At 33.9% G+C, this 14,217-nt stretch overlaps 1 protein-coding gene across 2 annotated transcripts in view; it reads left to right on the top strand.

Annotated features, from left to right (window-relative positions):
- LOC114328696 (synaptotagmin-C) overlaps positions 1-14,217 on the top strand; it is a 239,170-nt gene that overhangs the window by 182,808 nt on the left and 42,145 nt on the right. For both annotated transcript variants that reach the window (XM_050656829.1, XM_028277628.2), the window contains exons 9-10: positions 6,103-6,299; positions 8,906-9,095. In XM_050656829.1, coding sequence (XP_050512786.1) covers positions 6,103-6,299; positions 8,906-9,095 — 387 coding nt within the window. The remainder of the gene's footprint in view (positions 1-6,102; positions 6,300-8,905; positions 9,096-14,217) is intronic.

Here is a 14,217-nt window from a genome sequence, read left to right on the forward strand (position 1 = left end):
CATTTCATGAGCAGAGCGGCAAGTAGGTGTTTGAGCTTGAAGAATAATAATGTTTGGGATGCAAAAAATATACTAGGTGAATTGGCAAAAACAATATAGAAAATTCTCGAAAATAATTTTCTGCCCGAGAATATTCTCGCTGAGAATTTCGTGGCCGAGAATAATCTCGTTCTCGAGAATAGTCTCTTCTTACATCACTAGTTGTATTCAGGCACTGCACACTCGAGCTGAGTCGCATCGTGCAAGCGACTTGCAAGCTGCGTGGACCCAAAGCACTCCAGTTTCTGCTCCACCACGTGCACGCGGCTTGAAAATAAGTCAAGCGGTTTGGCAGTCTGTGTTGGTCAATCATTCAGTACACGTTGAGCGCGCGATGCATTTAAACGTAGATATAGAGATGATTATTTCTGGCGTATATTGACCCGGAAAAAACGCTCAAATGTGTATCGACGGGACACTTGGCTTGAAAACAAGCAGCTTGCTTGCAAAGTGCACGTAACTTGAAAACAGGCAAATGTGCATCGAGCTTAAGATCTATTCTTTTCAAAACTTGACTCCGCATAGAAGAAATCAAAGGACTACATTTATAAAATATTTTGCGGATACAATAATAATTTTTATTTGGAAGAAACCACACGACCTCAAAGTGTTGAAATAACTGAGCATGGATCTTACATTAAAAAGGATTTAACAGATACTAATAGATATGCAAATATGTCATAAAAGAAATGGAAAAAGAGGAGAATAAAGGAGAGAAGGATAGTAAAAGACGTGAAAGAGAAACAAGACGTCTGTTCATTTCGTGTAAAGTCTTCGCTTTCGTTTACCCGGTCTTCATATTGATGGTTTTGAATATAATTGGCCCTTGCTTTATTTATTTTTGGGATATTATCTTTAATCTGTTGTTCCTTATGTAGGAAGTTTGTCCTATCTCTCTCGCTTCTTTGAGGTATTGTGATAGATCACTGCTTCTTTAAATTTCTGCTTTTGGTTTTATCTACGAGCGATTATAAATGATTTTAATAATCACTTTAAGAATTTTATATTATAATTTTTGTAAATAAATAATTATTTCGTTGCAAAACGAAAACAAGAGCCATCTTATTTTTGGTTAGTTCAGAGAGCACCAAAAGCACCCTGACCGGTATCAATCCTTGTTAGGATTTCCTCAGAGAGCGCATATTTAATTATCTCTGAACAACCAAACTTCGGGTGGCCAGAATCGATTCACAACGAAATAACTTGATGGTGTGGATATCGTAGCGACATCTGCTAAAGACAAGTGTAAGTTTTACTTTTAATAAAATTAAAAATAATGTCAAAAATAAAACTATTATCTTTAGCAGATGTCGCTATGACACTCACACCATCAGGTTATTTTGTTGTGAATAGATGCTGGCCGCCCGAAGTTTGGTTGTTCAGAGAGAGTCAAATATGCGCCCTCTGAGGAAGTTCTAACAAGGATTGAAACCGGTCAGAGTGTTTTTGGTGCTCTCTGAACTAACCAAAAATAAGACGGCTTTTGTTTTTGTTTTACAACGAAGTAATTATTTATTTTTATTAGTTTTACTCATATTCTGAGTATGGGGGACTAATCTTCGCTGGAAATTTACCAGCTGGACAGGCGGGAAGTGAGATGCAAATATTTAGATTAAATTTTAGAAACCACGAAGGTGTTACCAGAAGTTTGGTCCCAATAACTTTATTTTTGATATTACTTTTAATTGTAAGGGAAGACATTTGTTTCCCTGGGTTCGAATTTATCAATACCAAAACTGTGAAAATCAGACAAACATTTAATTATTTATTCGACAAAAAAAAGTAAAAGTATTACAACGGGCACAAACAATAGGTTTGGATTGTGAAGGTTGAACATTCAAGACATGATTGTCATTGTCAATTTCGGCTAATAGAAACTCAGATGTGGTAAAAGAAGAAAAGGAGGTTGATTGAGCATTTTTAGAACACTTAGGACAGTTGATTAAAACGTATCCTGGAGTTTTACATCGATAGCATGCAATAGAGTTCTGCGTAGGCGCATTAACAGACTGAGATTTTGTAAAATTTGAATTTTGTGACGTTTTTGGCAAGTAAGCTTTGTCGGAATCGGTGTCTTTTGCTGTTACCGCTGCTAATTTCCTACATTCATCTTTTAATGACCTATGTTTTTACAATAAGCACATCGAACTTTCTTAGTACGTATCTTTAATTTGTTTAGACTCGGTGTCATAATCAAAAGTTTCTTCTAGTAACCATGTTTGAGTTAGAAGTTCGTTAAAAGATTTTACTTTGTCATGAGGGACTTTTTCACGAATTTTTTTATGAAGCAGACCGTAAACCATGTCTAGTTGTACATGTTCTGTTAGCTTATTTTCAGGTAGTTGTGCTAGTATAGCGCGAGCTTTACAAATAAATATATCACTAGCGGTACGTGAGTCTTGCTCATTTTTAAAAAGTTCTTTATACACGCGATATGCGGGTTTTTGTGGACCGAATGTAGTACGTAGAAGTTAACCGTAGTTTTAACGCCTTGGTACCAGTTTGCAGCAAAACCCTCTAGCAGCATTGGGATTCCTTTCAACGCATTTTCTTCCGATACCTGCGAACAGTCTTTAAAGATAGTGACCGCGTCTAGAAAAGCGTTTACGTCCGAATTTTTAGATCCGTCGAATCGCGAACAGCATTTTGATAAGTTGCCGGCTTGATGCACGGGCGATGGTTGAGTAGTCACTGCCAATTTTTGCAATAATTCTTGGAATTGATCGTTTGTAAGTGTAACTGATGCAATCTCCGCTGTAGAATTGTCTTCTGAAGGGCTAGCAGCTGCTTTTGATTACTTTGACCGAAGGGGATATGTATTCATAAAAGTGTACTTACAGTTCTTTTGATTAACCTATACTTAATTTCGTCTTGACTGCAATATCCGGAAGACACACTGTTTCCACGATGTAAGGTTGCACAAGACAAACGATTTGCACAAACGACACGATCTTGACTGCAATATGTGGAAGACATAATGTTCCCACGACGTAGATTGCACAAGAGTCTTACACGAATTGTCGAATTAGTCCTATTTTGAACTCATTTCACACGTTAAGGTTACGCGGTGGGCGCCAGTTGTAAAGGGATATTTGTTTCCCTGGGTTCGAATTTACCAAAACTGTGAAAATCATGTGATACATGATGTGACAACATTTAAACTATTTATTCGAGAAAACGTAAAAGCGTTACAACGTGTACAAAAGTAGGTTAATAATCATATATTCCATCACTCTTCTCTCAGGCTAGCCTCTGGTAGTCAGAGCTATGTAGCCCAATGTGTAGCCCAAGGTGATATTAGGTGGGTGTTACATTAAAACTTAAACTTAAAATTTTTTTCTTTAATTTCAAATGAATACTTGTGGCGTTCCGCCCCTTATAGAATCAAGTATTGTTGGGAAGATAATATTTAATCATTGAAAATATTATTTAAATATTTTCGGGATTAATTTCTTTCAATGTTTATTAAGATACAACGTAAAGCAAACACATAATTGTTAAATGCTTACTGATTTCACATTTAAACGTGGCAACCTTGGTTCCCTCGCGTTGACAGTTAATGATTAGGAGAGGGGTACGAAGAATTTCAGCTGGTAACTGAAGGCCGTGAACGGGCCATTGTTCTCCAGTGTACGGTCTAGGTAGCGTTGCGGGGTCGTTTGAACGAAATTATTCACCTATAATTCAAAGTTCCAAATGTATTAAAGATTACCATAAATACTATAGTGAAGTTATCCAGCAGTGAACAGTGAAGTTGAAGAATTTTGGAGAATATTATATACAATGAGTTCCGCCCCGGTAAATACACATTTATTAATTATTTTATTCAGCCATTTTGGAAGTCCTTGACATTTGCTAATTAAGTTTCACATAGTCTGTTTTCATGGTTTTTATGGTTTATTTTCATGGATCAAACTCATCTAGAGATAATTGAATGTTAGTTGTTAATTTGTGCTTCCAGTTGAAAAATAGAGCTAATTTAAACTCAATTTTTTATATTCCTTTCAAGTCTACAGATCTCCTATAAGTATCCATTGCCTAGTCATACTATATTTCATCCTTGTATAATTTATCTATAGACCTGTGTATATATTATAATAAAATATTGTTCCACAGTAATTATATTTTGTATTTAAATTGGAAATTACATGTTTTATTTGACCAAGGTCATCTGATAACAACTTGATAAAAGGTCAAGCTGTCTAGTCATTCAAGTTTTTGGACTTAATGACCTATTTCTTCTTATTCCCATAGGAATAAAAACACTTCCTCGTATCTCTTGCTTCTTTTTTTTTGACATTGGTAGATTGGTAGTAACACCACACTGTGTTTTTTTTAGCACCTACCATGAAATCTTAAGGTCACCTAACAACAACACCAAGGCCAGACCACACTGAGAGAAACAATCACTAGGCGACCAGCCTGGATTATTTCCCCACATTTTCGTTTGAGTACCTCCAGCTGCTTTCCACCAGTCTTGAGTACCTTCAGCTGCTTTCTACCAGTCTTCCTCTCCTGTACCTCCAGCAGGACAGCTGCTAGCGAGAGTTAGCACCCTTGGGTGCTCCTTACATCAACTCGAAGATTGTGTAAAAGGGGTTTGTTTGGGAACATTTACTGTGCTCTTAGTAAAGACAGACTGTTTTTGTGATATTTAGTACATTTTTATAGTTCAATTGCACACATATTTTTCCTGTTGTATATTTTTATGGTATTTTTTCCTTAACAACATAATATTTAATTAATAGCGTTCCCCAATACTCTGCAATATCTAAGGTAAAGATCTCTGAGCTCAGATATTTTCCCCTACAATAGTAGTCGGTACTCATATTTTGATTATTTTTATGCTGGTTTCCATTTTTATATAATTATTTAAACTCATTTCATTATTTTAGTATAGGTTGAATTAGATTTTTCAAAATTAACTTCAAATATTATTCAAAATTTCAATTATTAACTTTATTTTAACTTTAACTTATTAAATTCCTATGAACTTCTGGACTCTATTCCCTCAGAATTGTTTCTGGTTTCACTTGCTATTATTATTATAAACTACGAGTTAGAAAAGGATCTGTTGTATCCAACCGTAGGTTTATTTATTCGATAAAGCCTTGTGCCTGTCCAACTCACATTGAGTTATTTATATATTATTTACGATATCAGGTAGTATTTAATTAAGGTGTACGTATTATAAACGTACAATTATTATTTGGTGAAGGTTCTACTAACCTAGGTGTAAGTTGTACTTTCTGTATTAGAGGTACCCTTCTTTAGATTTTCTAACCTTATTAAGATTATTCTTAGATCACATTTGTGTGATAATTTTGTAATTGACTTTCACTAGTATCATTTTTTTGTCATTTTAGAGTCACAGACTAGTTACTTGTCTTAACTCGGAGATTGTGAACATCTAGTAGTTAAATTTAATAAATTTATATTTATTGTGCATACTTTTTTTTTCTCATATTACTCCTTTATATTTGTACATTTAATATACTTTTATTTTTAAATTTAATATACTCTATAGCAGCGTAGAATACCTGGAAGAGGGTTAACCCAGTTATCCTTCTTCTGGCGCCCAAAAATTTGTTCTATTTTCATTATATTATTATATTTACCCTATCTACTTTGTGAACATTGTCTTAATATCTTCTTTTCTAGCCATCATTGACATTTCCTTTAATTTATTGTCCAGCCAGAAATAGCCGTGCAAATTGGCCGAATCCTTCCTTGAGTGTCAAGTGGCCATTCTCTTGCATATTGAGCTATCTATTCAAGTTACATCCATCTATTCATAATTTTCATCTTCAGTCCTATATAAATTCTATACTCTTCGTCTTAGCATCTTTCCATACAAGTACTACTGCAAAGTAGTATTTGAGACTTCAGCTTCTTCAACGCAGAAGCCACATTGTTGTTCCTTTGGCTACATTAAGTAGATCTTCTTTTTCCTACTTCTGTTGGAGTTTATCACTCTCTGTGCATTCACTCCAACAGAAAATCTTCTTCTTTCTGGTTACATACTCCAAATATCTTGATAAAATATTTTAATTGAATTTTCAGACCTACACCGACGAAAAATCAGCAGATACGTCCATGGGAATAATCGAATTGTCACTCACCTACGACCAAGAGACAAGTACCCTTTACTGCACCGTCTATAGAGCCAAAAATGTAATAACAATGGACATGGCCGGCCTGTCAGACCCTTTCTGTAAATTAAACATATTGCCAAACGCGAAAATGTCTACCAGACTGAGGTAACTTTTTATTGAATATACAGAAAGTAACAAAAATCCAGGTCATAAATTAAATCACATATTCTGGGATCAAAAATAGATCAATCGAACTTAACTTACCTTAGTACAAAATGTGCACATAAAATAAGTTACAGTCCTTTGAAGTTACAAATTTAAAATCGATTTTTTCCATATATCGAACACTCTTAGAGATTTTTTATTGAAAATGGATATGTGGCTTTCTTATAGCAGGAACATCTTTAAAAAAATAAGAGTGAAATTTGTACACACCCCATAAAAATTTAATGGAGTTTTATTCCTTTAATCCCCCCCCCCCATTTTGTGCTATCCCTAAAATACAAACGCTAAAGATTGCAGTGAATACAGAACAATATCATTAATAAGTCACATTCTCAAATTATGCTTGAAAATAATACATACTGGTATAAATAAAAGACTGGAAGAAGGAATAGATGATAGTCAGTTTGGGTTCAGAAACGGACTAGGAACCAGAGAGGCGTTATTTGCTTTTAATATGTTAGCTCAAAGATGGATGGACATGAATATGGATGATATTTGTTACGTTGATCTTGAGAAAGCATTTGACAAAGAAAGACATGAAAAATTTGTCCAAATTCTAAAGACAAAAAACATAGACAAAAATATTACGAATAATAACAAACCTTTACTGGAATCAAAGAGCTCAAATTGTAATAGATAACGAATCCAGTCCATAAATTGAAATCAGGAGAGGAGTAAGGCAGGGATGTATTATGTCTCCATTACTCTTTATTGCAAATAGTGAAACCATTTTTAAAGAAGCATTACTATCTGAAAGTAAAGGAATAATAATTAACGGAAGATCTATTAACAACATAAGATATGCAGATGACACCGTGATTATGGCAAGCTCTGCTGAACAACTCCAATTACTACTCAACAAAACAAGCACTTTCTGTGAAGAATGTGGACTAAAGATGGATATAAAAAATACCAAATACATGATAATAACTAAGAAAACAAACATACAAACAAGCATACATTTGGGAAATGTACCGATAGAAAGGGTCGATAAATATAAATACCTAAGAACCTGGATTTCAGCAAAATATGATCAAACAACAGAAATAAGGACCAGGATATAAATAGCAAGAAATGCGTTTGTAAAAATGAAAACAATTTTCTGCAACACAGACCTTAGCTTAGAACTGAGAGTAAGAGCTTTGAGATGCTACGTGTTCTCGATACTGCAATATGGACTTAAAACTGGACATTAAAGCAAGAACACATAAATAAGCTACAGTCATTTGAAATGTGGTGTTACAGAAGGATGCTTAGAATAGCATGGACTCAGAAGAAAACGAACATGGAAGTATTGGAAATGGGTAAAGAATGCGAAATAATAAACACAATAAAAATAAGAAAGTTACAATATCTGGGACACGTAATGAGGGGACCGCGATATGAATTGCTAAGGCTGATAATACAGGGAAAGATACGAGACGGAAGGAGTATAGGAAGAAGGAGAATGTCACGGTTGAAAAATAAGGGACTGGTTTAGCAGCAGTAGATAGAGTAAAGATAGTGATGATGATATCCAGCCTCCGATGAGGAGACGACACTTAGAGAAGGAGAAAAAATCCCATCCGCAAATTTTTGTGTACGTTCCAATTAAATTATTATTGTGGTACCATTAGTTAAACACAAAGTTTTTAAAACTTTTTTGCCTTTAGTGTTTTTTTGATAAGCCAGTTTTTATCGAGATGCGGCTTTTTTTTAAATATGTTTACATAAAAATTTTATGGGGGTTTTTTTCCTTTAAACCCCCCAAATATTTGTGTACATTCCAACTATTCCAACAAAACGCCCATAAAATTTTGATATGGTGCACAAATATCACTATAATTTTTTTAAGATGTTTCTGCCATAATAATGCCACATGTCTATTTTCAATAAAAATCTCTATTTTTTTTTCGATATATTGGAAAAAATCGATTTTCATTTTGTAACTTTAACTTTTTGTATCTTGTTTTATGTGCAAATTTGTATTAAGGTAAGTAGATAGATAGATCTTTATTTAAATAGAAAAAACCTAATATACATACAATATAAAAAAAAAAGAAAGTACACTATAAATTTTTGATATGTTGTTTAAGCAATATTTTGAAATTATTGAGACTAGCACATTTTTTTACAGCTGCAGGTAACTGATTAAACTTAAGGAAGCTTTTAAAAAAGAGCGAATTGATCGTACTTTTATACATAGTTCTAGACGGTTCTAGGAATATACTCGTATATGCCATCTAAACCTCTGGTAGTATAAGAATGAATATTTTTGTTAAAAGAAATGAATTCTTGAAAATATTCAGGTGATAAGCCATTTACTATTTTGAAGACCAAAATCATGGTGAAATAAAACAATCTATTTTCAATAGAGAACCGGTTTAGAGTATTTAACGTCGTCCTAATTGGGGTACGACAATTTGTTTTAAGAATTATTAATTAAGTTAGGTTCAATCGAACTATTTTTGGTTCCAGAATACCTACGCGATTTAATTTATGACCAGTATTTTTGTTACAACCTGTATATAGATAATTTTTTAAAATACATATATGTTTTGTTTAAGAACCAAAACAGTTCACAAAACCAGAAATCCCGAATTCAACGAAAACTTGACGTTCTACGATATCAGTGAGAGTGATTTGATGAAAAAGAGCTTGCATATTTTGGTGGTTGATGATGATAAATATGGCCATGACTACATGGGAGAAACTAGAATTAAACTAGCGAAGCTGAAATACCAGTCTACTATTTACGTAAGTATTTTCTATTTAAAGGAACGTATCCATTACGTTGGTGCTCCGTGTAACTGCTCCAATGAATACGATATATAAATGCGCTCCTCTATATATAAATTGCCACCGATTCGATCGCCGACGGTGAGCGCCAACGTATCCACTATGCGGAGCAGTTACACGGAGCAACAACGTAATGGATACGTGCCTTAATACTTCATCTTGTTCTTCGTTTTGTATAGACATCACTCTGTCTGTTTTTGCAATGTACCTCCAGTAAGTGTAAGTGCTGTTTCACATTATAAGAATTTAAACGTGGGAGGGTTAGAACGCACGACGATATTCCAATGGTGGCTGATGTAATCATATGGAGTCTTTCTCACTAGACGGTGGTTGGAACGTTCGGTAAAGTCGCCGTGTTTATGCCGTCCCTCGCTTACAACAACAGACGGCAGCCGTGCCGTCTTTACGCACCCAGTAGCATAGGGAACTTAATGCATTCTTTCATATGATACTGTCGTTCAGTCGCACGAAGGTAGTTTACTTGGTTGTTTGGTACATTATTTTCATTTACACTTTGTGGCTGTTTGAAGTAGGTGCATATATTTTATATTATGATGTCTCAGATTGATAGTGAAATATTAATAACATTGATTGAAGCGAGACCTGTTCTTTGGGACAAAACACAAAACAATAGAAATATATAAATATAGAAACTTGACGAGAAATGCTTGGAATGGTGTATACCGTGCACTTAACAGTGAATTTGACGAATTAGGTGATAAAGAAAAACACATTTGGTAAGTAGGTACAGCAAAATTAATTATATGTTACTGATAACAACAGTAATTAAAACTGCTAAGTAAATTATAATAAACTTTATTTTACATAGTTGCAATTAACGTTGAGTATAGAGGGTGTTTGATCAATATGTGTGAATATAAAAATATATAAATCGTATCTTTTTGCGTTCATAGGATGGACCCAATGAATTCGGTTCCTATTATTTCTCTTTTTTCGACGATAAAGTAACCAGAACGCTATAATTTGATTTCGCCCCATATAATATATATACCTACCTTTTATTCTACGAAATTGTATTTAGTTTTATAGGGTAAACGACTCGGTGAAGACTGGAGTAGGGCGGCCGTCACGTCTTGTGTGAAATTATCTAAAAACAACATTTAAAACGAGGGGAACAACATTTAAAAATGAATGGATGACGGAGGGTCTTTGTACATGAAAAACATAGATTGTAATGTTGTTCTGAAGCTATTTCCTTGTGGAATTTTTTTAATAAACTATTCTAAATGGGAAATAAGCTACAATTTAACTAAAAAAAAAAAATATTTTATTAACGTTTCGACGCCCAAATCGGATGTCGAAACGTTAATAAAATAATTTTTTTAGTTAAATTGTGGCTTATTTCCCATTTAGAATAGTTTATTATATATATTGTATGAGCTAATTAGATGAGCTAATCCAAGATCCCACAAATATCTTAGTAGAACAACGATTATAAAAACAAATTAAGAGTTTTAATTAAAAACATAAGAAATAATAACTGACAAAATAGAAATTGCAAATGAATTAAATACGCATAACAGTACATTAGGACAAAAGTATGGACAAAAAATACCCATTTGTAATGATACGTCGTAATGATACATATCAGACATCGTATCATGTACAATGGTTCCTAAAAAAACTGTTACAACTCTTAGTAAGATTTGATCATTTTGAGGAATGTATTTGATTGGTCTGACATTATATTATATTTATTATGACAGACAAATAATACAATAAACAAACAAACAACAAACAACTCATTACATAAATGTTAATTCATAAATTGTAATAATTATTATGGTCTAAATTTTTATATTATTTTGAATTCCTGAATTTTATAAAGAGTATATAAATGATGGTTTTTACATAAAATAGGGTTGTTGTTATTATTTTTATTATTATTAAGAAATAAAACAAACGACTTAACTAATGAAACTGTGACATAATGCTTGCAGTTTTCGCATCTTCAAAAGGATCCTCTTCTGATCTCTCCAAAAGCGTACGATCTTCATGAGCGGTAGATATTTTTGGTCTTCCAGAACCTTGATTTCGTTCGAGAGTTTTTTGTTCTCTCCATCTTTTATTAAAAACTGTTGTTCTGCTTACGTTAAAATGGTTCGCTACGGCAGAACCATATTCTAACTTTGTTACAATTCTTGCTTTTAGTTCTTTGCTAGCATGTGGAGCCATTTTTTGAGGTTGATCAGAATAAGTTATCTGACAAATTTTAAGATTTGGCAGTGACAGTGACAGTATATAAATAATAAGTATTTATCCTACAAAATACACTGCTCAATTTGCTACAAAACACGTTTTTGTAGCGTAGATACGACACAAAGATTCGTATCAGTTTTTTTAGGAACCAGCTGTACCTACCTCAGCCACAAAGTGTAAATAAAAATAATATACCAAACAACACAGCAAAATATCTTCGTGCGACTCAATTCTTATTGTGTGAAAAGGACAAGTGCGTCAAAACTACCGCACAAGAAAACCCTCGCACGTTCAAAATTCTTATAATGTGAAACAGCCCTAACAATAAATCTAAAAATTCTTGTGGAACCACTTTCTAATAACATCCTGAATCTCTACCTTTTACAATTTATAAGGCAAGGAGACGACGAATAAAGAAGATGAAAGGGACTCTACAATATGAAGTCACATTTCGTCGGTAGAGTTGATCGAGGTTGGTAGAGTCCAAAGTTGGTAGAGGTTTTATTGTTTACATCAAGTCTTCCTATTTCTCTCTAATAGATGTCGCTACCGCTACAGCGTCCAATACGTAGCATTATTGTTTAAAATTTTGCTTAAATAGGCAGCTTGGTTTCGTTTCGATTCAGAGGTGTTCATGAAGCCCAACTGAAGAGGTCTAGAAAGACCGAAACCGACGTATGGAAATGGTGGATTATCTCTGAACTGAAATGAAACATAAGCTGTTTTTAATTCTTCTTTAATGTTCGGTTTATATAATAGTGTTGCTCATAGGTACGTAAATCCTTCCACCATTTCTAATTCGTATGATTTTCCTTATTCTGCTTCTGCTTTAAACTTTTCTTCATTTCTGAACTAACCATCTGTCCATTACATACATTTTGTTTTCTTCTTCTTCTTCTTCAAGTGCCATCTTCGTTCCGAAGGTTGGCGATCATCAGGGCTATACGTATTTTCGAAACTGCTGACCGAAACAATTCGTTGTTGCTACAGCTATACCATTCCCGTAGATTCTTTAGCCAGGATTTTCGTCTTCTTCCTATGGACCTTTTGCCTGCTATCTTCCCCTGCATAATTATTCGAAGCAGTTCATATCTTTCGCTTCTTGTAATGTGTCCCAAATATTGCAGTTTTCGTTTTTTGATCGTAAATATGACTTCCTTTTCTTTATTCATTCTTCTCAAGACCTCGACGTTTGCGACTCTCTCCGTCCATGATATTCTCAAGATTCTGCGATACATCCACAGTTCAAATGCCTCCAATTTTTTGATATCAATCTTTTTCAGCGTCCATGACTCCATTCCGTAGAACAGCACAGAAAGTACGTAACATCTCATCAGGCGAAGTTTCATTTCAAGGCTCAAATCTTTTCCACAGAACACTCTCTTCATTTTAGTGAATATGGATCTGGCTTTTTCTATTCTTATTTTGATTTCTGCTGAGCTATCGTTGTCTTCATTTACAAAAGTATTGAAACAGACTGTATGACTTGCACACACTTCTAAATAGGTCAAACCGGCAAACAGGTGCATGTTCTCAAAGAAATTGAAAGTGTATAAAAAAAAAATTCTCTTTTTTTACACATTTTCAATTTCTTTGAGAACATTTACAAAAGTGCCTAAATATTTGTATTTGCTAACTCGATCGATAATTTCATTGTGTAAATATAGATTTTGGACATTTCGTGTTGATTTCGATATTACCATAAATTTAGTTTTCTTTATGTTCAAAGATAGTCCATATTCTTTGCTGCAGTCTGCTATCTTATTCACCAATGTCTGTAGCTCTTCAAGTGTTTCTGCGATCAAAGCGGTGTCGTCGGCAAATCTCAGATTGTTTAATCTAACACCATTTATTTTAATACCTATGGATTGCTCAGAGAGTGTTCTATTCATTACGTCTTCGGAATAGAGATTAAACAGGGTTGGTGACAGTATACACCCTTGTCTCACACCTCGCTTTATTTCAATTTCTTCAGTGGTATTATTCTCTACTCTCACTACTGCTTTCTGATTGTAGTACATATTTGCTATTAGTCGGATGTCTCGTTTATCTAAATTCTTTTCTGCCAGGAGTCTGATTAGATGATCATGCCGCACTTTATCAAAGGCCTTGTTATAATCTATGAAACACATGAATATATCTTGATTTATGTCAAGACATCTTTGAGACATAACGTTCAGTGCAAACAACGCCTCTCTTGTTCCGAGTCCATTTCGGAATCCAAACTGGGTATCATTGATGTCCATTTCCAGTTTTCTGTGTACTCTAGTGTGTATAATTTTCAGGAATATTTTCAGTACATGGCTTATCAAACTGATTGTACGGTAATCACTACATTGTTTGGCATTCATCTTTTTTTAAACGCTTTTCTTTAGTTCAATCGTTTGCGTCAAATCTTTAGACGTTAATTTGACTGCCTTTTCTTTAATACAAATGAATTAAATTTTGAAGACATGCATTTGCGCGAACAATACACGAATAGTCAATAAATATTTTTTTATGTTTATTAATTGTTTAAATAAAAAAAAACGATTTTAATGGAAAATACTTAAATTCTCTTGTTTTCTACAATGTAGAAACTTGAAACTTTTTCAGATTGTAGCTAATTATATGAACTATACATAATTTCACTTTTTACGTTAATGTTTACGTTATGCTTCATAAATAAACAGCAGTAAAGTTTCAAATTTATCCAGTTTCTGTCCGATTTCTATCCAGATTTCAGCGAAAAAAAAAATTATGGCACCGTAGAGAGACGAATGCTGCCCTTAGTATTGTCATGGGCTTTGACTGTCCATAAAACGGAACGTTCGACTGTTGACAACGCTGTCGTGAACTTGGGCCCGAAAATGTTTGCGTA

The sequence above is a fragment of the Diabrotica virgifera genome, chromosome 7 (genome assembly GCF_917563875.1).
Source record: "Diabrotica virgifera virgifera chromosome 7, PGI_DIABVI_V3a".
In the NCBI taxonomy this organism is placed as follows: domain Eukaryota; kingdom Metazoa; phylum Arthropoda; class Insecta; order Coleoptera; family Chrysomelidae; genus Diabrotica; species Diabrotica virgifera.